This window comes from Physcomitrium patens, chromosome 15 (genome assembly GCF_059467195.1).
Source record: "Physcomitrium patens ecotype Gransden chromosome 15, ASM5946719v1, whole genome shotgun sequence".
NCBI classification, from domain to species: Eukaryota; Viridiplantae; Streptophyta; class Bryopsida; order Funariales; family Funariaceae; genus Physcomitrium; species Physcomitrium patens.
This window is the reverse complement of record NC_143424.1, coordinates 12,898,951-12,924,732: the sequence shown is the minus strand read 5'-3', so window position 1 is coordinate 12,924,732 and position 25,782 is coordinate 12,898,951. Positions and strand designations below refer to the sequence as shown.

Below are 25,782 nucleotides of genomic sequence, written 5' to 3'. Positions count from 1 at the left end.
CAGATTATTGCTCTCAACTTTTTGTTTCATTGGAGTTTAGGAGTTGGGCAGGTCAGATCTAGAAGAGTTTTTAGTTTATACATCAAAGAATACATTAAGAGTGTTGTCCAATTCTTGTAATGCATTTGAATACACAGATGCAAAACACGCAGTCCTATTGAGTCCAATCCCAAGGACAGTAAAATGTCAGGTTAAGTTCATAACACCATGCCGACATCCTTTAGTAATCAACATGTGAAAAATCTATCGTGTCTTTGTTCCTATGGAATCGATAAGAATTCCAAATTAAAAACCAAGAAATTATACAAGAAACATAAAACTAAAAAATCACAAAACTAAAAAAAAACTAAACAAATTGTATCACACAACAAAGTTCCTACAATGTGCAAGGGGACTGTTCCACCATCTGAGAATCATAAGTTGCGCTCATGAGGCTCAAGCCAGGGGAACCCCAGTTTCTCAAACACTTCACACTCGGATTTGCAGGGCACGCTTACAGATAACTTGACCTGCATTTATAAAATTCCAATGGACAACACAAACGAAGTCAAACTCCAGAAGTGAAACAATAATAGATATTGACAAAGATTGATACTATATCATGTGCAGTATTACTAGAATACGTATTTACCTTGCCACCATTAGCATCGGTAACTATTGGATATAGTCCATGATCATCGAGACTGTAACCTTTGGCCTCCGCCAATAACCTTAACCTGATGCAACAAAACATCGTTAGATTCATCGTGAAACGAAAAGGTTACGAAATGTTACATTGATGGCTACCAACGGATCACGTAGCGCTTGTTTAGACCACGTAGAACACAAATTTGCAAAACGAATCGCTCCCAAGAAAGAAACATGGAATTAAATTAGGTGTGAAAGGGCATGCCAAGTGCTATCAACACATGAGAGCTTACCTGCGATTTAGAATATCATTGCCCGTCCACGCGATCAGACCAAATGGATACTGGTCAAAGGGGTAAACCTGCATCCGATACTTACCAATGGCTTTAAAACATGAAAGAGGACGAAAATTACCGTAATTTTCATCTAGGGTACACCATGCACAACTCTTGAATACAGCAAGAGAAAAACTTCTTTCATGCTATTCTTTTAATCCCTTCACATTGAACTTCACAAAGCGACGTAGTCTATAAAACTAAACCTCTACAATTTCTCATCTAAAAGTCGAAGAGAAATTATGCAACTATTAGTACAGACCTTAAAATCAACACGATGCCGCATCTCCCGACCTGGGTACTTGCATAGTCCAAACCAAGTGTCAACTCCATGATCCGTTCCCTGAAAGTTGGTCGAAGTATGTGGGCATTAAAAATCATATACTTCAATTAATAGTTTTAGAAGCTGGGTAAACTGGAAACAACAATCAAATCAGAAGTGACGTTAGCAAGTTGCTGAAATCAGTCTTTAAATACCTCGGTGCTGTGCTCGATACCGATCCTAAGATCTTCTGTTAAAAAATCTTCTGATTTTAATTTCCTGACTAGCTCATGCAGAAAACCTGTATGACTGCACCAAGAAGCTAATCTCAGCATTCGTTCAGTTGTAAAATTCGTAAGTCAAAGCATCCCGTGGAATAAATCTAGTCTCAGTATATTGCTGGGTTCATATTGAAGGAGTAGCTCGTATTAAACCTGTGGCCATCCGGATGCGTTATAACAAAATCCATATCACCCGACAAAGCTTTCCCCCGCCGGTATGAACCACCACACATTATAGAGATCTGAAGAGAACCACACGTCGATTCGCAATCAAAACAGAGCTGACGATAGTTCATAACCTTCTCTAGCGTGGCAGGCAATGATTCTGGTAGATAAATTCATGAAAGGTTATTGCAAATAACAAGAATTGCGAAGCACATACCCTCTAACAATTATCCCTAAGACAATAGTGAGGCTATGATGGATTTAACGTATGCGACATCTACTGAGAATTTTTGAAAATTTTCATTCGTTTCCCCGCTTGTGATAAGTTTGGGGACATACAAAACTCACCCCTGGGCAAAGCTCTGATCCAGACTTCTGCACAATTGCCTCCATCTCCTTGATCTAAAAATATGAACGTGAAAAAACCATTTTTAAGCCAAGTTTGTATCTAACAAATTCACACAAATATGATCAAAGTGAGTAGACTTCAACAATCTTCACGATGCTGATCTCAAGTGTAGAAGAATACTGCTCACTTTGAAACCCGCTCTCTCTTGAATGGGTGCTCGTTTGCGTCATTTGCAGAGAGATAGAACTCAACAATAGAGAGACCCTCTCGATCTACGAAGTTATATTTACTGAAGAATGCACCACAAGAAAGGACGTCACCTCATGCCGGGGAATCTTCGTGATTATGTCATTATGAAACATCAGGCCTATTCGTTGTGGAGGAGTGAGTGTATTATCCGTCTTCAGTTCCTCTAGTGTGCGAAGTCCCTTGTCATAAAGCCTCTGAGCAGTTGCTGGTCCAATACCCCACACAGAGCCAAACAAGGCTAACACACGTACCTGAAATAATACGTCCGTATCACTGAGCTAAATTACCTAATTGAATGAAACGTTCAAATCACCTTTTGCTAACAAAAAAACAGTGAATGTTCCAGCAGGTTGTTCGTAGAGCGCTAAACCAAAGAATGATTCAATGGATAAAATACAAGCGCCCTATGGAAAATAGAATAGAACCCATTGGAAATAGTGTATTAAATCCCGTAATTCAGAAGTTTAAAGAACACGAAGAGCACTAAAGATTAATGATATCAACACTTGTGTGATTGTTATTACAATTAGAATCATGAACATAATTATAGACTAATACTTTATTATCATTCTTGAGATGCTCCAGCTTCGAAAACCTCCCGGTAGATAGAATTTCATGTATCTGCATCATAGAAGCAACATCAGCCAACTTTGAACGTCCCGCAAAAGAGTGGGGCTGCCTGTATACAAAGCCAGCGAAGTAAAGAAGCTTGCAAAAGTTGAATATTCAACATTGCTCAAGAATCCCTGAGAAATCAATATCAACTATAAGATGTGCATGCAATAAACAGCAACAATCGATACTTACACTTTCCATCAGTGATTTCCCTATTGTTGGAAACCCCTTAATCTGATTCACACTAGTGATTTTGAAAGGAACTTTCTCGAGAACGGATAGCGCCTTGTAGTAACTAAAAGCCCTTCGGTCATCCCCTAGAGCTGTATATGCCACAAATAATAACTTGATCGTTTTGTAATACTTCACACTCAAAGAAAGCACTCTCCAGTATAAATCATTAGACCATGGGAGAAAAATAAAGTACTGGATGTCTCGTTCATTTACAAATGCTTCTAATGGATAAAAATTTGACTGAAAGAGCCTTACCTTCTTTGTATATATCCTTTATCTCCGAGAAAGGGCCAGTTATATGAGCATTCAAGTTGGGAGGAGTATAGCCAGCTTCGGGCTGTCGATTTAAAGTCACCACACTTGAGCATTAGAACATATATCGATTTTAGATGAGTAAAAAGACTAAGATAACAAGTACTGCAATGGGGACATACAGTGATAACCAAGTCCTTACCTCGTTCTTAAGAGAATCCACAGGGCCAGGAGCTGCATCTCTTGCGGGCGCCAACTCAGCACTTGAAGCTTCAGCCTCATTTTTCATGTCACAATCCTCCTCCGACGATGCCCCTTGAGTATTATGTAGTCCACCTTCACAATTTACACAAACTTGTAGCATTACTCGAGCCAATTATGACACTGTAACAGGCTAACTTTGCTCAGAAACAAGCATCATGCAGAGCATACCTCCCTCCGTTTCTTTTTTGTGTAAACCCTTTGAGACGACCCCCATTTCGCCTCCCTCATTTATAATTTGCATCCAATCAGAGGTTGTGGCACGTTCTGAAGAAGTCAACTTCTGTAGACTGGAAGAAACAGCCTTTTCTGGCGCATTATCCCTTAAGCCTGAATTCTCCGTGGAATTTCGAGATACACTTCTATTTTCGGGTAATATGTCGAGGACGTACGAATCGATGGGCAGGCACTTGCCGGCCTTCAAGCAATCTTCAATCCAAGTATATTTCAGAACATTCTGCAAGATACTACAAATAAAGGTCAAACTTCCAAGGAATAAAATGTTTGGGTTACACCGCAAATGACAACATGCAAGGCAGTAAAGGACAAGGGCAATTAAATCCACACTTCTTTCCTTTGGTTATTCAATGATGCAGCTGCAGAATGAAGAAATATGAAAACCATCCCCTCCAAGGTAGCTAAGAATCCGATTCAGAACATTATGATAGAGACAATTTTTCAATTTATAAAACCACCTGGCTTACATTTATCATGTAAGTGCATATCAATGAAGAATAAAACACGGACCGTTTTCGACTTTTTCAATTTGCGGCGTCCACACTTGTCTGTAACCGTTTCGACACTGGCTGCAAAAACGTGACTGAGGTGTTCCGACCAATGATCCTCCACCACACCCCCAAGCTGCAGGAGTTTTTGCTTCCATATCTGCAACGTATCACCAGATTAGAAACACCCTCATCCTCAGAATCCACCACACGATTGCTACCATCATCCCCACCCAATTGCATCAATCCTTAACAATAGCATATGACCAACCAACGCTTGGATTCGATGATAGCCTAGGAAACCTAATCCACCCTCTAGTCTCCAATGCCAGAGAAGACACTAGGTTTCTAGTACACGAAACATGCAAGGAGAAAGCAGCTCACTACAACTGATCACAATTTCAAGATTTAAGTTCGGGCTAGGGTTTAGGATTTATACATTCTCACAACAGTCCAAGCGATCAGAATCAACTTGCATGAAAAAGTGGAGTGAATTCAAGGAAGGTAAGCAATGCTCAAACCTCCAGACACACACAAACACATCCCATTAGCGTCCCCACAGATGCAATCCAAAGCGTAAGAAGAAGAGGATACCTGCAAACGGCGGGGCTGAATTCCCGTCTCCACGAAATAAGCAGCGATGCCTCTAAAGTAGAGGTCCCCTAGCTCACCATCCTCCTCCTCCTCCTCCTCCTCCTGTGCAGCTCGCTTCCTCTTCTTCTTCTCAACTTTCATGAGTCTCAGCTCGCCTCACTCCCTCACACAAACATTGGTCGAAGCTCAGCTTGTTTGTTGCAACACCGAAAAAAATCCCTCACACCCACTGAAAGCAAAGCTTGTGATGGATTGCGCAAGCTTGTTGCCCTTCCATGAACCAATTCTGCTGGATGGGTTGTCACACAAGCCGTGTCGGCATACACATCCACTTCTTCTACTTCTTCTTCCCCACGTGGACCCCAACTGCGATCCGCATCATAAAACGGAACAGAATAGAAACAAGGCTCTCGCTGCACATCGCAGACTTTGAAGCCTATTTTGACCTGCTAAAAGTGACACTTTCAGCACCGAATTGGTCAGAGAGAACAGTGTGAAGAGTGTGAAATGTGAAGGTTTTGGTTTTTCGTTCCAAATCGCCATCGTTTTTGCTTCACATTGACCAGCAAGAGGAGCATGAAGTTGAAACATTTAGCCGCTTTCATGAAGAGTTTGAGACCCTGCGTGAGTGATTTCGAAGTGGATGTTTTCTGCCACAAAGTGTACATTCTGAAGTGATTTAAATATTATGACCTACATTTTTATCATACGTTTTTCATAGGTTGACATATTGGTTAAGACATTAGTGTTAATGAATATCTCACTTGTCCAATTCAAAGTTATAGCAATCAAGATATAATGGAAGAAAACACAAAGACCCCTTGAAAGAATAATAGTTAATTTTCTTCTAAATAAAATAAAATAAATAAAAATTATATCTTTTCTTAATAGAGACAAAGGTCTTTTTAATCTTATAAGTTCTATATAGATATATATATATAGATATATATATATAGACACACGCACATACTGCTCTTCTAATAATTAATCTCCTAAAAACTAATAACTTTTGATAATTAATCAAAATTTTAGAAACTGACTTTGTTCTACGGTGTATAATCAATAATCTTTGAATTCTAATAATTAATTGATTTTTATTAACTTTTATTAGTTGATAGAGGTAGTTAAAAGAAGCCAAATGATCAAAAGGACCACATATCTATACGTGGTTGCTTGAGGGAAGGCCATATGATAAAGATGATTTCTATTCTTACCAAGCAAGACATATGGCTGATAATAACTTACCTTAGCAAAAATGGTTTCCACCTGTCACGGACATAGAAATACAAACTCGAGATCTAACAAGAAGTTCAAGAAGAACTGGCAAGAACTAGATTAATCAAATGAGAACAACACCAGAGAGGTGAGTTAGAGCTCCAAGAGATGTGTTGTCGAGACTGAAGAACTCTTCAGCCTCGATTCCAATATATACTCCTATTAAAGAAGCTTCTCAAGCAACTTCTACCAACTAGGAAGCTTCTAGAAACTTATGTCTAGAAGGTTCTAAGGACTATGTCCCTAACATCTTCTACTAACTAAGAAGCTTCTAGAAGGTTCCAAAGACTTGCTTCTAGAAGGTTCTAGAAACTTGTCTCTAGAAGGTTCTAAGGATTATGTCCCTAACATCACCCCCTCCTTTAGCTTCGAGGTCTCTGAGAAGCAATGTTGTTGTTAATCAGTACCAACGCAAGAAAATGAAGATCTGTCATATAATGTCTGCTATGAACTCCAATTGTTGTTCATGAGGCAAGTGGTTCATCGGCCCTTGAAGCCAACAGTAGTGGCCCACTCCTTCAACTTCTGACCAAGCATGAACTTCCGTGTCCTCATTGTGAAATTGTCCTACAAACACGCCTTCTGGCTGACCGTCATTAGGAGGCTCGGACTCAAATACAATCACCAGTGATCACTTACTCGGTATCCTCCGTGTCACGGCCATAATCATGTAAGCTAATAATTACATATAGAAATAGGTAGAAGTAAGTAAAAGTAGATAAAAGTAAGTTAATTCTATAATATTTAATATGAAAGCTTCTTAGAAACTTCCTAGACGCTGCTTTGACTTCATAGGTGTCTTTAATTGACTTTTTGGATTAGAAACGTGGTCAACAAGTTGGCCATGTGCCACACATGTTGTTAGCTTGAAGATCAAGCTAACTATGTGGCCCACACGTAGAAAAACTTGCCTTGTAAGTCAAGGCATGTGTCCTACAAAGTCAACACATATTGGAGGTCCTATAGAACGTCGCCACGTAGCCCCTAGTTAGATAGTATATATAGAGACAAGAGTGAAGGCTTCTTCACTCTTGTCAACTCCTTTCTTGCTTCTAGTCCAGATTCAAGAGTCTTTAGTTTCTTGTCTTGTGGCAATAGCCATTCCAGTTTCCTTTTAATATACCTACTTGTTTATATTTTGACTTATTATATCGAGATAGCCTTTTTGTGTATATTTTTCCTCATCAAGTCTTTGTCTTTGACACTCCGTCGTCGTCGTGGTGTAGGCAATTCTTCATCTCGGAGTCGCCTTCGTGAGCTAGTCGGTTGAGATAATTTGACTGGCATAGTATCTGTCTCTTGGCTATCCATATTAGAAGACCAAACTATGGCTATTGAAAAAAATTCTATTTTATCTTGGAGAAAATAACTACATCAACTACGAATTTTGGTGGTGCTCTCTCCCTTTCTTATATTCTTGGGTGAGCAAGCTTCAGAACGAAGCTATCGTCAAACCGGCTTAGGTTTATGAGGATGTTGTTGATGAAACTCCTGTACCTTTTGCGGCGCATTGGTGAGATTTTCAGCTGGCTCCCACGTTTGCTCATTAATGTCGTAGTCGCACCAATGAACAAGATACTCCAACTTGCCCCACCTTCGCTGTGAATCCAGTACCTTTTCAACCTCGTATTCCTCATGGTTCTCGATCTCAATACTAAGTGGCGGATATTGTACTCTTCTAGGAAAAGACGACTCTCGATAAGGCTCTAACAGAGAAACATGAAAGATTGGATGTACCTTCATAGAAGCCGGTAATTCTAGATGGTACGCCATTGGATTGATTTGCTTCTGGATGATAAATGGTCCCAATCTTTGATAGTCCAACTTATCACATGGTCGCTTGGTCTTAATATTCTGTCGAAGAAGCCATGCTTTATCTCCAATTTTGAAAGTAGGTGCTTGATTCCGAAATCTATCTGCAGACGCCTTGTAGGATTCTTGAGCAGATTGTAATTGAAGCTTCAACATATTTTGAAGCTCTGATAGTTGTTTTGCAAATCCTTCAGCTGCTAGATTGTTATTTCTTGACGGACTCAATAAATCAAGCTTTGGATGATACCCATAGTTGGAAAAGAATGGTATGTATTGAGTCGACGCATGGAGGGTGTTGTTATATGCAAACTTGGCTAGTGACAGATATGTGGTCCAATCGTCTTGCTGATAATTGATGCTGCATCGTAAGTATTGTTCCAAGACTTGGTTCATCCGTTCCGTTTGTCCGTCAGTTTGAGGATGAAAAGCCAAAGAAAGTTTGATATCCACCTTCAGTATTTCAAAGAGAGATTTCCAAAACTTTGATACAAATTGGGTTCCTCGATCTGATATGATATCATCTAGTAGTCCATGATATCGATACACATTATCGAGAAAGAGCCTTGCTGTGACTTCACTGGACGATGTCTTCTTATAAGGAACAAAGTGCACCATCTTTGTAAGCCGATCTACCACGATAAAGATGCTGTCAAATGAGTTCGATGATGGAAGGTCCATGATGAAGTCCATAGAAACTGAAGACCATGATCAACGTGGAATCGGCAATGGCTGTAGGAGTCCATAAGGGCGATGCCGAGGATTCTTGGATCTTGAATAGATGTCGCAGGAGAGGACAAAATCTTTCACATCCTTCCACATTTGGGGCCACCAAAAATCTCGAGAAATAAGCTCCAAGGTCTTGTTGAATCCAAAATGTCTCGCAACTGGAAAATCGTGGCGAGATTGAAGAACTCGGAGCCGTGCTGGTCCTTTTGGGATATGCAACTGCTCCTCAAAGTATAAAAGATCTCTCTCTACCTTGAATTTGTCGTCATTGGCACGCTGCTTGATATCAATGGCTACTGAATCTTTAATGGTCGCGGCACGTACCTGATTCAAGAAGTCAACATCAATTGGTACAATAGTAGCACAAAGCCGAAATTGCTATGGCTTCAACAATGTCGTACATTGTTGATCAAACGCTACTTCTCCAGCCTTTGGAACAAGATATGATCTCCTCGATAAGGCATCAGATAGTCCTTGCTGCTTTTCAGGTCGATAAGTGATAACCAAATCGAACCTAGATAGCAACATACTCCACCGAGCTTGACGTCAATTTAGAACTCGAGCCGACATGAAATACTCCAAATTCTTGTGATCTGTGTATACGGTCACTGGGTGTGCAGCTCTTTCAAGAAAATGATGCCATTCTTGGAAAGAATCCACTATAGCAAGAAGTTCCTTATCGTGGATCTCATAATTGATTTCAGCAGCAGAGAACTTTCGAGAATAGAATGCAACTGGATGGAGCTTCTTGTCTTCTCCCATTTGTGAAAGTACAGCTTCCAAAGTAAAATCCGAAGCATCAGTTTTTAAATAAAAGGCCTTTGTAAAGTCTGGATGTACCAAGATTGGAGCCATAGTAAATGTGGTCTTCAGGTCTTGAAACGCCTTCTCCGCTAGAGGTCTCCATTCCAGCTTATCCTTGCATGTCAACCGAGTGAGAGGAGCAACAACTTGAAAGTAATTCTTGATGAAGATCCGATAGAAGTTGGCAAAGCCAAGAAAGCATTGTACGTCTCTCACCGTCTTCGGAACCTCCCAGGACACGATTGCTTCCACCTTCTTGGGGTCCATCTTCAAGCCTTCCATAGTCGCAATGAACCCCAAAAACTCCATCTCTATTTGATGAAATAAACACTTCTCCAACTTAGCATATAGTCCTTGCTTGCGTAGTTTCTCCAAGACCAAACGAACGTGCTTTTCATTCTCTTTCTCATTTTTGGAGAATATCAGAATATCATCTAAATAGATGACAACAAAATCGTCAAGGTACTCTCAGAAAATATCATTCATCATATATTGAAAGACCGCTGGAGCATTGGTAAGACCAAAAGGCATGACATTATACTCAAAATGGCCATACCTTGTACAAAACGCTGTCTTCCACTCATCTCCTTCCTTGATTCGTACGAGGTTGTAAGCTCCCATTGGATCAATTTTTGTAAAAATCCTTGCATATCCAAGTTGTTCTAAGAGACTAGAAATCAAGGATAACGGATAACGATTCTTCTTTGTTACCTTGTTGAAGCCTCGATAGTCTACGCACATCCGCAATGAGCCATCTTTCTTCTTCACAAATAAGATGGATGCTCCAGCTGATGATTTTGAATGACGGATGAAGTTCTTGGCTAGATTCTCGTCGATGTACTTCCGCAACTCCGTCTGCGATAGATTATAGATTGGGCCAAAAGGTGGTTGTGCTCCTTCCTGTAAGTTTATGGCGCAATCATATGGTCTGTGTTCTGGTAGCATGTCGGCATTTTTCTTTTGAAACACGTCTTTAAAATTCTTATATTGCTCCCATATACTTGCTGTCGAGATCTTCTCCCCGGTAGTTGGAGTCGCATAAATGACAAACGGTGTGCCTTCTTTAGACGATCTTATAAAGGCCCTTGCTCCAATAAATAAGAATTTCTCTATTCGGGGTTTTCTACTAGGCTTGCTCTTGGGTGGTTTTGTGGGAAAGGTCATCTTCCGCAACTTCCAATCTATGGATGAGTTATGCTTTTCCAACCAAGAAAGACTAAGAATAACAGAATTTGATGGAGTTCTAATAATATTGAAAATAATATGAGTACTATGGCCCTTAAACGTCATTTCTATAGGTTCTGATTCATGGGTGACACTACCAAACAATAAAGGTCGCCCATCTATGACCTCAACGTGAACAGGTTTGGATTTTTGTACTAAAGGGATCTTATGATGCTTCGTAAATTCTTCATCTAAGAAATAAGCAGATGCTCTTGAATCTAATAATGCTAAGGTTCTCAGTTTCTGAGGGCCAATAAGCAAAGGGATTGTAAAATAAAAGGCAAGTTGAGCAGAAAGAAAGGAACCTGATTGTTGTTGCGATATTTCATTGTCCAGCCGCATCATTCCTATTGTGGCTGGGCATCCTCGTTTTCCTGAATAAACATGCCTCTAGTCTTGATAATACGTCGATTTTGCTTCTTGAGACAGTTTCCAACTTTGTAGCCTTCTTCACCGCAATACAAGCATAGCCCTTCCTCCATATGCTACTTTTTTTCTTCTAGAGTAAGGGATTTGACACGTATCGCATCAATTTGCATGTCTTCCAGCTCTGAATGTGAATTCACGCTGCTTTCCGACATAGTTGGGGCGTGGCGAACCATATGTTGTCTTGAACGTTGGTCTTGGCAGCATTGGAATAGGCGATTATCGCACTTCACAACTTGGCTAATAGCTTCGTTGAGCATTTACGGATCAGGAAGAGTTAACAGCAAATCCTTCACATCGTCCCTTAAACTCCAATAGAATTGACTTATCAACGCTTCTCGTCCCAATTGATGTCGCATGCTAATTACATGAAGTCCGATGCATAGACTGATGTAGAGCGCATCCCTTGTCGTAGTGACCGGATCTTTGTTGTAGCCCATCGAACCGTATCGTGTTTACCAAATACTTCCGTAAATGCTTTCAAAAAGGTTTCAAAGTTGTTTAGTATGGACGATCGTTTCTCAAACAAAAGAGCAAACCATGATAGAGCTTGTCCTGTAAGTAAGGTTCCAACAAGCCCAACACGTGACTCCTCCATTGGATAGCGTTCGGGCTGTAAAACTGTTATCAACCTGATTTGGTTGACGAATCCTCGAAACTTGGAACGCGTACCATCGAACTTGTCCAGAAGGCTAACTCGGGGCTCTTTATGTTGTAGAACCAGCGGTGCTTGTCAAACCTGAGGTAAAGTTGCTTCTCCAAGTGCAGAAGTTTGAGGCTGGTGCAACCTAGATTGTGCCATCCCAGATGCTCTATCATTATGAAGCCTTGCCACAACTCCTTCAATCCCTGCAGTTCTTTGCGATAACGTAGCGAGGGCATTCATGATAGCATCCAAGTTGGACTCCGAACTTTCTGTCATACTAATGTCTTGGCCCCCGGCCATTCTAAGAGAAGGACAGAAATGACTCTACAAGAAGACAATATTGGTTTAGAGGAGGGTACTTCGCAACCTCTAAAATGCCTTAAGAGCTTCAAGAAAAGGGGTAATCCACTCTCTCCAAGAAGAATAAGACTCCAATATTGTAACAAAAGAAGTACCAGTTTAGAGGAGGGTAATCCTCAACCTCTAAAATGCTAGTACACTTCTAAGCAGAGGGGTAATCCACACTCTAATAAAGAAGAAACTAGCTTTGATATCTGAGGTGAGTGAAATCTCGACAAACTGTCACGGACACAGAAATACAGACTCGAGATCTAACAAGAAGTTCAAGAAGAACTGGCAAAAACTAGATTAATCAGATGAGAACAACACCAGAGAGGTGAGCTAGAGCTCCAAGAGATGTATTATCGAAACTGAAGAATTCTTCAGCCTCGATTCCAATATATACTCCTATTTAGGAAGCTTCTCAAGTAACTTCTATCAACTAGGAAGCTTCTCAAGCAACTTCTACTAACTAGAAAGCTTCTAGAAGGTTCCAGAGACTTGCTTCTAGAAGGTTCTAGAAACTTATGTCTAGAAGGTTCTAAGGACTATGTCCCTAACATCTTCTACCAACTAAGAAGCTTCTAGAAGGTTCCAAAGACTTGCTTCTAGAAGGTTCTAGAAACTTATCTCTAGAAGGTTCTAAGGATTATGTCCCTAATACCATCTTGCCTTCAATGCACAACTTCTATGACTAATAGCCTCTAATACTTAATACTTTTTTCCTATAATAAATAATATTAATTAACAGAAAAGAATAATATATTGTAAAAGTCAATTAAATTGTTTATGGTTTTAGGGGAAAAAAAAAAAAAAAAACAATCATAATTTTAAAACCACTAAAATACTACTAAAAAGAATTAATAAAAAAACTATGTGGTTAAATTTTTAATCATAATTTTAAAATTTATAAAATTATTTTTGGAAGTTGTTACATAGTGGTGTTACAAATTTGTTGAAGTTGCATTTAAAAAATTTATTTTTAATGTACTTGATACTAAATAAATAAAATTTAATTTAGTATTTTTTAATATAAGTAATGGAAATTGCTAATGCCACCACATTTTTATGCTATTGCCACCACAACCTTGCATCCACCACATGCTACTTTTATTTAATACCTTTCAAACCATTTAAATAAAGAATCTTGTTTTAAATAATTAAAGAAAATATATAAATAAATATATCAAGTAGAAAGTATATTATAGTAGCAATAGTAAAAACAGCAATGGCATTAGCAACATCATAATTGCATATATATATAATAATTTGATTGAAGTTGTTTGTTATAATGTATTAACACAATCTTTGTAATCAATTGTATCTTTTTACATTGCATTTTTTTGTTAAAAAATTAAAATTAAAAAAAAAATACTTGATAACAATCATTATAGAAAGATATAGTGATGTTTTGATAAAAAAAAATTCGATGCAATGATAATTGATATTTTTGAAATAGTTGATAAAAGTTTAATAATTTTGTAAATAGTTAGTGTTAGAATTTTTTTATTAAATTTTAAAACATGTGCCAAATTACAAAGGCCATATTAATAATTCATAGATATGTTATGATACGTGAAAGATGATTACTTGCTCTAAAATTGTAAAGAATTTGTTCTTTGCAATGAAACAATACAAAGATCTACTTGCTCATACAATATAAGAAAAATAATCATTTCTGTACTATCAATCTCTAAAAAGAACATATTCATGTCATAAGTATTTGGATGTTGCAAAAATGTACATAACAAGAAAAATAAGCTTCTTATGTATTTTAATAATTGATACAATGGTATTGATTTTATAATGAAGGATTGTAGCTAAAAACTAACAATAAATTTGTCATACATCTAATAATAAAAAAAAATTGACCTTATATGCTTAATTAAGTTAAATCGTGTTGTAAATGTTTTTGTGATGATTAATATTACTTTCCACCACAAAGATTCTAAAATACTGAACTTATTTACCATATTTTTTTTGTTCCTTACCATGGTATTGTTCGATTTGAGTTTAAAACAAAAAAATAATATTACATAAAATATTATTTTAAAAATTTAACTAACTATATCTTTAATAACCGAAAATATTAAAAATAATTATCATATATATAGTAAAAATACATATATAAACTACATGTCTTATTTAAAATTATTAATCCTCAATGTCACTCAATGGCCTGTGCATATCAGTCTATTAAACAGTAACATAAAGAATCAACTTTTCTTTTCCTATTTCAAAAATATACTATAATATTTAATTACATAAGTTCAGTGAAAATCTCATCTCAAGTAACGTATATAATAAATAATAAATAATAAATATTTTCTATAAATTTTAAAAACTAACAATCTTTTTAATATTTGAATTTTTTTGAAAGTAAAATTATTCCTTTTTTGTGTAATATATGTATGAAAATGAATTTGTGAATTTAAGTATTACAGCGCTATCTTTCATATTTTTAAAAATAAATAAATTACTCTAAAATAATACATATAAAAAATATTGATTTAAATATACAAAAAATACTTCTACAAAAAGTAAGACTCACATTAACTGTTGGTCTTCGCTATTTGGATATGAGGATTGGATTTTCAAAAAATAATTAAAAATCAAAATATCACCAATAAGTGGTATGTATTGATATATATACATATACATATGTACGTATGTGTAAATTGAAATTATGAAAGGGACATATTATATAATAATTTGTTAAATTATTTTTCAATCTCAAGAAGTATGATAAAAAATTAAATAAATTAAAATATGTAAAACTTTATTATGGTTCTTATATATTTTTTGATTACTTCTATAACATTCTTTTTTCTTTCTATTGCTAGTAACCACCAAAGTTGATAGTGTTTTCTAAATGTCTTTATGCTTTGGTAGGCAAAATTTACTATACTTCCTTTAGATTCAGGTTTTAAATTATTTAAACAAGATATCAATTTAAAATTTAAAATGAATTTTAACTTACAATATTAGAATGATTTTTTAATTAATGCAAAGAATCTTAGGAAATATATAGTTTTAAGTATATCCAAATATATCATTACACAAATTTGGTTGCTCAAACATATGTTGCAAATTCAAGTTGTAATTCTCATAAGGTTTTTTATTTTTTTATTTTAGCTATTTATTTAAAGAAAATTCTAAATATTATCTTGTGATTTATTTAAGATCTTATTATAAAAAAAATCCATTATTATACAACTATTTTATGACTAAAAAAAAATAATTTTGGCCTACCTATATTATTAGAGTGATTTTTATAAATACACACTTTGCAATTATTATTGATTTTTTTGAAAGAAATCATTTGTAGAATGTAGCACAAAAATTAAAGTTAAAATTAAAAGACAGATAGATTGATTACTATTCTTATATTAAGGTCTACTTGTAGATACACTTGATATAATAAAAAAAAAAAAAAAAAATCCTTGTTTAAAGCCTTGCAACTTACAAAAAAATATTAGTTTTGAATTATGTTATTATGTTTAAAAAAAGTAGTAAATAAATAAAAAAAATAGTAAATTATGTAGATATATATATATATATATATATATATATATATATATATATATATATATAAATGGAGATACTAAATTAATTCATATATTTTTTTAATAAATCTATTGTCAATAGAATTCAAATCCTGCGTCTGTTAGATCCACTTTGCTTTGCTCTTAGATCTACTTTACTTTCATCTACCCTCATCTTAAATCTACTATAACATGTAGATCTTTTCTTTAAGCAAAATAGATTTGAAAATAAAGCCTACAAGATTTAAGAGTTGAATAGAGTAGTTGATAATGGATTTGGTAGAAATAAGAAGGATGTTTTATTCATTATGGATTAATTTAAGAAAAATATGAATTAATTTAATATTCTTCTACATATATAATAAATTTTATAAAAAATAATTATGTAGTAAGATTTAATAAAGGTTTTAATAATAATATTTAAGATATTATGTTTATATTTATTTTCATATATATATATATATATATATATATATATATAATAAAAAATTATTTATATTTAAATTAACCAAAATAGTTGCTTATATTTTTTTTATTATATAATTATTTCTTTAAAAAAATTACAAAAAATGATTTAAAATATATTATTTATTTTAAAAAGTATAAAAATATGTTTATAAAAAATAAAAAGATATACTAAACAGAAATTCAAAATATTTAATTAAACCCAATTTAATTAAATTTATCATATTATACTTGATTATTTTAAAAAAAAATTATTTATTTTTTTAAAATCATTAATTATCATAGAATTATTGTTATAAATTAAAAAATCTAACTATATTGACTTCAGCACATTAAGTTCTTCCTCATGGTGATAATAATGGACCTAATAAGATATTTTTTAAAATTATTCTTATATTATTAAATAAAGAATTTTATTTATTTGAAGTAATATGATATTTTATATGAAATTTAAGTTATAATTCAAAAGATTTTTATATTTTTATTTATTTATTCAAAAAATTAAATTTTAGATATATTATATAATACAAAAAAAATATTGATAGAAGTTATAAAAACCAATAAAATGACAAAATATTAAATGTCAGTAAATTTGTTAATGGTTTTGAATGTTGATAACTTAAAAAATTATTAACATGACCATATACCAACCTAAATAAAATCTAATAAAATACTTCTAAAAATACCATTTATTATACATAATGCTAATTAATTTTATGACTTATTAAAGTATTTAAAAATACAAGAAAACCATTTAGAGTTCAACTTTATGACTTATCAAAGCATTTAAACATTCAAGCAAACCTTTTATTATCTCATCTAAAGCATCTAAATAAGCTTAACTTCATATACAATCTAGTAAGTTTTAGCATAGTTTTAGCTTTATCTTTGGAACAAAGATCTTAATTTTTGAAATAGAGCTTACTCTTAGAAAATATATTCACTAATTATATTTGAATTTGATTTCAATTGTCATAAGTATTAAAGCAATTCTCAACCACCAACATTAGAAAGTTTAGTTTTAAAAGCGAGTAGTCTAAAATACAAGAACCTTTCATTCATGCATAGAAGTTAAGCATACTGATACACTATATAATAGAAGTTTAGAATTTGTCAAAGTAGGTTCTTAATCTTTTTTGCTCTTGGCTTCTATATATGTGCCCAAAAAATTACATTAATTTTGTGCATTATTTTTTGAGCATTTGATCATACTAAGATGATATAATAAATACCAAACAAAGCTTTATAAATATTTGCAGAAAAATCTATATATATTAGGTTGTAGTTGCTACTATTTAACTTCAAATACTTTAAGTTTCAAAATTTCATGAAAGAATATATACGACTATCATTGTTTTTGAGCTCAGCAAATCCAAAAGAGAAGCCTTATGATTTTGACCTACTCAAAGCCAGATTAGGCTAAAACAAGGTCAATTTCTAAACAATATAACTTTACAGAGATGTAATTCAATAAAAATGGTTTTAAGAATATATGATTTTAAAATGTGACTTAATACTTATAGAAGCTCATGACAATAGTAAGTTGTGGAAAAAAATAATAATTGAGTGGGAGGTATATATAAGCTTTGTTTTTTGTGTCATTGCTATTGGGGCTACTTCCTTTGTACTTAGACGAAGAACAATCTTAATATACAACTTGTCTTTTATAGGTTTGTACTTAATGAATATTATCTAATCATAATGAGTAGTCTTTGATATTAGACTACTTGTAGTAATATTGAGCAGTTGAGTCTTCAATCACATAGTGATTGCAATCATGAAAATGGTCTTTAAATCAAGATGTTAGGCATTGAAAATTAGCTTGTGGCATGTAACATCGAGTACACATGCTGTTTTGGTTAATCAATCCAAGCTTAAGAAAATTTGGTCTTTAATATTAACGATGGCTTCCACAATTGTCTTATAGCTTATGATTATTATGTAGACTGCTACTAGTTTAAGCGGTTGGTATGTGGTACTATTTCCAATTGTGACAACAATATTGGCCAGTTATATTTGAAAGTTTAGTTGTTACATGATGGAGTGAGGTATGGTAGTGAGATTGTATCTCATATTGACAATACATTGTTTATCAATAATATTGACTTATCTTGCAATTACTTAGGGATGTATGATAATGAACTTGGAAGATAGTACCATGTAATTCAATATAAAAAAAGTTGTAGACGTAAGGATGTTGGATTATGGACTTTAATTAGTATATACATCTTGGCCAGGATGTGATGGAGATGTACTACTTAGTTTAAAGGTTTTATAGTAGTTTGTTTGGCTAATAAGCATCACAATTTAAGGAATATTTTTAGCATAAATGATTTGAGAAGGCATTCCATGACGTTGTATTCTATATTATTGTAAATATTGTATGGTAGCAACTAGCATATGAAGGATGCATGTTTAGGCACTTTGATTGTTTTGCCATCATTCTTGTGTTGCTATATGGTTGTTATACAAAGTACTTGAAGTTGCATTGTGATGTTCATGGTTGTTGCTTTGAAGTCTAAATCTTCACTATTATTGTTGATAGTGGCTTTAATAGGTATATCAAAGAGCTTGTTAGCTATCACATAAAATTGAGCCATTAAATGTGATGGTTTATTATTGCAAGAGAACATAAGGTAAATCTTTAAATAATTTAATATTGTATCATTAGTGAAAAAATTGATTCACCTTTTTTTTTTGTATGAAGTTTGATAAAAAGAAGTGAATGAAATGAACATTTGTTATTTATTTTATGAATTCTCTTTCATTATTGGTAGCAAGTTTTGCTTGAGTAATGAAGCCCAAGTAGTATAAGTTTAGATTATTATATAAGATATATTTTGTATTGTTTAAGAAGTTACAAGCTACATAGGGTTGGTCAGTTAGAACTAAGAGTTTTGTTATTAAGGTTTTGAATTAAGATCTAATTGCTGAGTATGGTATTGTCCATATAGAATTCAAACAGATCTTTGGCATTTATTTGCCGACATGTTCAAAATTGAGAGATGTGATAGGATTCTGATCTAAATTAGTTTTTTGCTATTATATTGAAGTCATATAAGAAGGCAAAGAAGTCTTATCTGAGAATATATGTACTGAAAAAGAATACTTCAAGCTATTCCATGCCATTGCTTGATTAGAGCATTTTTGGGTTTATCAAAAAAATAATATCATTTCATTGATATGAGCTTCTTATCAAGTATATGAATAAGTCTTTAATATTATTACTAGCTAGTACTATCATCGGAATAACAACGATTGCTGTGACCATTGAGAAATTCATGGACAATCTTTTCATATTAAATAGTGGCAAAAAAAAAATAAAAAAATACCTTGGCTATGTAAATTAGATTTTCTTGTGGCATCATGGTGAGTATCCCACATTTGGGTATGTTTGCTATAACTATCCAAATCTATGGTGAATCTTTTTCATAACCTCCATCTTCTTTGTTGTCTATGGTTTTATCAAAGAAGGTTAGAGTAGTGGCTTCTACAATTATGAAAAATTTGTTGATTGTAGAAAACTTGGAGTATGTTGGTTCTCCATCTAAGTTACAAGAAATGGATGATTTTTGGGCTCAATTGTCATGGTGACTCGATTATTCCTACAACTTTGATATATTCTCTATGAATTAAGTAGTTGCTTTAAGCCAAGATTAAAACTTCAATGTTTAATGGTACAAATGTCTTATTAAATAAGGTATTATGAAACAAGGCCAAACTATCTCAAAAACCTAAGACCTTTGTAATCGATAGCAATATAAAGCTTCATTATAAAATATGAAAAAAATAGATTAGAACAAAACTAAACAAAACTAAACAGAATAAGACATGAAAGACAAAATTAAGCAAACAAAAATAAAACAAAACAAAATTGAACAAAAGGATGTAAAACTAAACTTTACTAAGAGAAAGGATCCAAAGCCATACTTAACCAAATGTCCCAAAAGGCCTTGGCCAATCCTATTTATACCTTATCCTACTATCCTCGATTTTCTAAAATGTTCTTAGGTGATGGATTCCATCTAGATAACCGCCCTAAGCCTTTTTTAGAAGGTTCCATGATAGCCCCAACTAAATAACTATCCTAAATTCTTTCCAGAATGTTCTACAATGGATCCTATGTGTTCGACTAACCTATCCTCAATTCTAGAAACTTCAATGGTTCTAATTATCTATATAATTATCTTATCTATATCTTGTTACAATTAATCCCCTTCCACTAATATGGAACGTCCTCGTTTTACTCCCAATGGTATCTTTGAATTGTCTCTTGGTAATGGATGAAGTTTTGTGCAAGTTTTCACATTGCATCATGAATGGGATAACCTTTTTAAAGAATTTTGTATTGAAGTTGTAGACATCTTCCACCACGACGAAGGTAGCAATATTCCAAAATGCTGTCCATTTCATATTCTTATTGGTCATCAAATATAATTAGTAGTGGTATTGATTGGTGTCAATCTGAAAAGCGCTTTGGCTTGGTATAAAATTCTTTCAGTTGCAAAATATGAAAGTTTGGATTGTTGTAAAATATGTGGCAAAAACTCAAGGCGGTATGCAGTATCAAAAATCACTACAAAAATGCGAAAAGATCCAAGCCATTGAGGTGCTAGTTTATGGATTTTGGTTGATGTAGCAAGTGGCAAGTTGGCATTAGAGAGTAATACCTGATCACCTTCCTACAAGGTCTTATATTGCAAATAGTTGTCCAAATACTACTTCTGTCAATTTTGTGTAATAAAGAGGTAGTATCGTGCCTCTTCTAAGGCTGTTCTAAGTTGTATAAATTCCTTCATTGTTGAGTTGTTGATATCAACGAGACAATGAAGAGTTGTTGTCGTAATTGGATGCTACTGGTATTAAAGAAAAATGATTAATGACTGGTACTTCCTTGAATATTATCATTGTAAGCAAACTCCAAAGGCGTCAAGTATTCATCCTAATCATAATGATGAACCATCATAAATGCCTGCATCATATCATCTAAGGTCTAATTTACATGCTTTGTTTGTCCATCTGTTTAGGGATAGAAGATTATAGGTATGACAAGTTGTGTACCTAATAGCTTGAATAAGGCTTGCCAAAAATTTCTCATGAAGCGTGAATTCCTATCTAAAATAATGACATGAGGTAATCCATGGTGACAAAAGATAATATCAAAAAAGACTTGTACAAGCATTGAAACATCAACATTCAAGCATGTCATGGTGAAGTGAAGTTGCTTCAAGAGTCAATCTACAAAGATGGCAACCGCGGTATGATTATGAAGTGTCTCTGGCAAATACTTATAAAATCCATAGTCACTTGCTCCCAACCTGCTGTAGATAGTGGAATAGGCTACAATAGTTTAGGGGACGTTACATTACATGCTCTATTACGTTGATATGACTTGCAAGAGCATACAAAGGCTCCAACATCATGATCCAAACCTTTCCAAAATCATGTCCTTAAGATCCGTTCTAGAATCTTTATTTATCCTAGATATCTATATATTGGGATGTTATGTCCCTCTTAAAGTATGTGTGTTTGGAGTCGTGTTGTAATTTATTCATAGTGTAAAAATAATGGTTATTATATTGATGTTATTTAATAATGATCTTACTAAATAATGAATTATTTTCTATAGAAGTTCATAGTCTATAGAAATCTTAAATAACTTGTTTAAGTTTTATAAGTAAAAATAGAAGTATTAGGGTTATTTAATATAGAAGATGTAGAAAGATATGGGTATTGATATTATAGTATTGTGGCCTTAGGCCATCTACGTGGATAGATAAAGCAAGGATAAGAGAATCTTCACTGTCATTGGCTAAAGGTCATAACCAATGAGCTTCAAGGGACTTTCCGAGAGAAAACCGAAGGGGAGGCCACTTCTTCATAGGAATTCGAGGGTTTAGAGGAGAAATTCAGAAAGCTTTTGTTTTGGGCTATAATTTTGGTATATAAAGTTTGTTATTTGAGTTTTGTATGAAGAAGTTAAGGTTGTTTGAAGTTAGGGTGTGAATTGTTTACCGACTGTCACTCTTTTAAGCATATAGAAAGTTGTAGAAGGTTTTCTGGAAAACAAAAAGTGTCGTTGAAAAGCTGGTTTGAAGGACTACAATTTTTTTGAATGGGTTGTAAACTTTGAGTCTGCAATGAGAGAGTTATGGCTGTTTAAAGTCTAGATGTGAAATTTGTACCTACTGTCACACTTTCAAGTATACAAAGAGTTATAGAAAGGCATTTAACAATCGGAAGGTGGGGTTGAAAAGTTGACTTAAAGGGCTTCAACTATTGTATAAGATTTGATGAAATTAGATCTGAAATGAGGAAGAAATGGCTGGCCGAAGTCAAAGCTTGCAAATTAAGGAAGTAAGTGAACCGAATTATTGATGGTTATATTTTGAGCCATTTTTTTTGAGCATTTTTGAATGAATTTTGGCTCAAACTTGCCAAAGGCGTAGTTATAATATTGAAAAGCTATACAAAAAAATTTCATATCATTTGAGTGTTGGGTTTGTAAGAAATCGCAAAATTAGTATATAGGTGTTTGTAAGTCAACATGTAAAGGCCGTGCTACTAAAATTGTGTTATCTAGAGTTTTGTAAAGAATCGATAGTTGAAATTTGGATATAAAAGAGTTAAAGGTATTACCTTACTTCTCAAATAATTTGAGTTCAATCTAACGGTTAAATTGAGAATTATCAAATTTTAAAGTTCAGTGCATCAAAGGAATTCGGTATTGAAGGAATTTTGGTATTATAAGGATTTTACTACCACAAAAAGGGTTTTGGAAATTACAAAAGATTTGGAAATTATTGATTGATTTTACTATTACTAGAGGTCTGATAATTATTATTTATTGCTATAACTTTTATTATTATTGGAGGTTTGGTAATTATTATTTATTGCTATAACTTTTATTATTATTGGAGGTTTAGTAATTATTATTTATTACTATAACTTTTATTATTACTGGAGGTCTAGTAATTATTATTTATTGTTATAACTTAATATTACTAGAGGCTTGGCATTTGATGTTTATTTCTATAATGTTTAATATCATGGAAAGGAATAAAAAAAAATTATAAATAATCTTGGAGTATTTTTCATCTTATGATTAATTGAGAATTTAGTGTCAGCCAAAAGCCTAGCACTTTCTCAAGGCAAACTCTCTTTTCTTCCATATTATTGGTGCTTCTACTAAAAGCGCCTTGAAGCATTGAATTCTCTACAAGTCAAGATGGGGGATTCTAGATTTGGAAAAACAAGTGGTAATGGAAGTCAAAATTTTCTTCAAGATTTTTTAAGGGCCATGCAAATGTTTATGAATCAACAAGCCACAAATGCAACAAGGCAAGGAGCTACCAAAGCTTTAAGAGGAGTAATTAATAAGATTGGAAGATTTGATGGTAAGAACATCCTGGGCTTTTTCAGAATTTATGCTTGTGAGATAGAAATCTATCAAGTGCTTGAGAATAAAATGATTGAAACCTTTGATTTGGCAGTTATGTGAGAGATAAGGGAGAGAGTTAGGCAACTTCATGAAAAAACTCATGAGAATATATGGACCAAGTTTGAAGAAAGACTTTGTGACGAATATTTTGATGAAGATACAGAAAGAATATCAAAGAAAGCATTTCTTGATTAGGTAGAATAACAACCTGGTAAGTATATGGAATCTAATGAGTTGTTGAAAGAATTTGAAAAGAAATTTGGACAACTTCTATTATCTGAGAAGCACCTTTTGGAGGTTAAAAAATCAGTGTTGTTTTTACAAGCTGCAGATGAGACTTTAGAAGACAGATTGCTTCTTCTTCTATAAGATGTAACAACAGATGGTAGATTTACAACTAATTGGAGAAGATTAGAAGAGAAAATAAGTCTTATTGCAAAGCAACAGCGTATGAAGGCTAGGGAGCTAGGAGCAAGGATGGAGACAACTCCAATAATTGTCACAAAAGCTCCAATGGCATCACAAGATACTCATCTGTCAGCAAATTTTGCAAGAGGTAAAACATTGGATGATGGAATCCTTGAGGAACTTATGAAAGAGATTAAAGAATTATAGGTGGAAATGAGTGCTTTAAAAAGAGAGACAAAGCTAAACTCTACACGATCAACAGAAGGTACAAAAGGATTTACAATATGGTGCATTTGGTATGATGATCCAAGCCATAAGCATGGAGATTGTAGATCATATGTAGAGGCCATGAAGAATGGAATTATTACCTTTAAGGAAGGAAGAATTAGAGATGCAACAAATGATGAGGCTCTTAAGACCAATTTTAGAAGAAGTGGTATGAAAAGATTGATGGAAGAGAAATTGGACAAAGGTAGCTTGTTACGTAGCAAAGAAGTAGAAACTTATAGCATTGAAGCAAAGCACAGTAAGATAAAAGCTCCATCACTTGAATTTAAAGAGATAATGGTCCGAGGTGCACAAGTTATCCGGAAGCTAACTGGGTGGAATGATTCAGTTGATGCAACTACCATTAGAGCCTATTTGATAAGTGAGCATAGAGAAATAGAGTCTTATGATGCATCCGTGGAAGTAAAGAGAGGTAGAAATGATAAAGGAGAAGAGGTAGAAAGGCCAACAAAAAAAAAAAGGGTCACCTATTATCAAAGATCCTTCACCAGAACAAGGACTAGCAAGCCGTACAAGGTAAAGATAAGAAACAGAGTTTTTTTCTTCACATCCAAGTAATACACCACTTTTTAAGGAAAGGTGGGAAGAAAAGATGAATGCAGAGAATAGTAGGAAAAAGGAAGATGGAAAAAAATTAAAGTCCAAAGTACTAGCCTAAAAATTGTAATCAGATATTGAATGTTCTATTGATATGAAGGGTATTTTAGAGGAAAGGATTTTAAATGCTAAGATCGAATTTATTATAAGAGAAGCTTTTAGTATTGCAAAAAAAGACTTTCGTGAGGTCATTATTAATGTAATCAAAAGAAAAAAGCAAATGAAACTAGAAGCAGTAATGGTGAAGGCATTAGATACTTTATTGAGTGAAGAAGAGGAAGAAGAGATTGGTCAAGTGTTTGTATTAATGTATGAACCAAAGAAGAAGTGTGAAGACTTTTCTGATGAGTTGGATGAAATTTTGAGTGGAGAAATGGAAGATGAAGTCTTGCAAATGTTTATTCGTACTTATGTAAACAAAAGTAAAATAAAAGGTCTATTTGGCAAGAACCAAGAAGTTGAAGAGATTGTTGAAAGAAGAACCACTCATGTCAGAAGTATTAGAGGACTTGAAAAAGTGGCAAGGGTGTCACATTATAGAAAAAGTGAAAGTGAAGCATCTTATTCTTATTTATTTTGGACAAGAGCCATGACGAAAATACATATTAAGCTTAGAGGTTTGGATGAGCCAATTTTAGCTCTTGTGGACCATGGTTCTGAGATCAACATCATATCTAGGAAGACTTATGAGAAAAAAAAATGGCCCATTGATACTAACCATGGATGGATATTGAGAGCTACTAACAATGAAAAAGGAACTCTTTTTGGTGCTTGTCCAACAGTAAAGATGAAGATTAGAAATGTGGAAGAAGAACAAAATTTCTTTGTGCAAAATCA

General features: G+C 33.9%; 1 protein-coding gene across 4 annotated transcripts; it reads right to left on the bottom strand.

Annotated features, from left to right (window-relative positions):
* Positions 1 to 101: 101 nt before the first annotated feature.
* LOC112292860 (DNA polymerase lambda) lies at positions 102 to 5,497 on the bottom strand. Of its 4 annotated transcripts, none has more exons than XM_024541759.3 (15): positions 4,950 to 5,497; positions 4,378 to 4,515; positions 3,802 to 4,087; positions 3,572 to 3,723; positions 3,373 to 3,454; positions 3,076 to 3,206; positions 2,827 to 2,889; positions 2,340 to 2,519; positions 2,019 to 2,072; positions 1,659 to 1,747; positions 1,440 to 1,533; positions 1,225 to 1,305; positions 921 to 988; positions 632 to 716; positions 102 to 509 (listed from the first exon to the last, which is right to left on the bottom strand). In XM_024541759.3, the coding sequence occupies exons 1-15, from the start codon at positions 5,088 to 5,090 to the stop codon at positions 414 to 416; spliced, it is 1,740 nt and encodes a 579-aa protein (XP_024397527.1). In that variant the 5' UTR covers positions 5,091 to 5,497; the 3' UTR covers positions 102 to 413. The 4 variants fall into 4 exon arrangements, with proteins under 4 accessions (XP_024397527.1, XP_073395431.1, XP_090112606.1 ...); XM_073539330.2 differs by having other exon boundaries at positions 4,335 to 4,515; positions 4,950 to 5,446; XM_090256480.1 differs by having other exon boundaries at positions 3,572 to 3,705; positions 4,335 to 4,515; positions 4,950 to 5,244.
* Positions 5,498 to 25,782: the final 20,285 nt, after the last annotated feature.

Coding starts and splice junctions, on each gene's coding strand:
- LOC112292860 (XM_024541759.3), bottom strand. CDS start 5,090: ATGAAAGTTGAGAAGAAGAAGAGGAAGCGAGCTGCACAGGAGGAGGAG. Junction 4,088..4,377: donor AATTGAAAAAGTCGAAAACG/GTCCGTGTTTTA, acceptor AGTATCTTGCAG/AATGTTCTGAAATATACTTG. Junction 3,455..3,571: donor TGGATTCTCTTAAGAACGAG/GTAAGGACTTGG, acceptor TTAAATCGACAG/CCCGAAGCTGGCTATACTCC.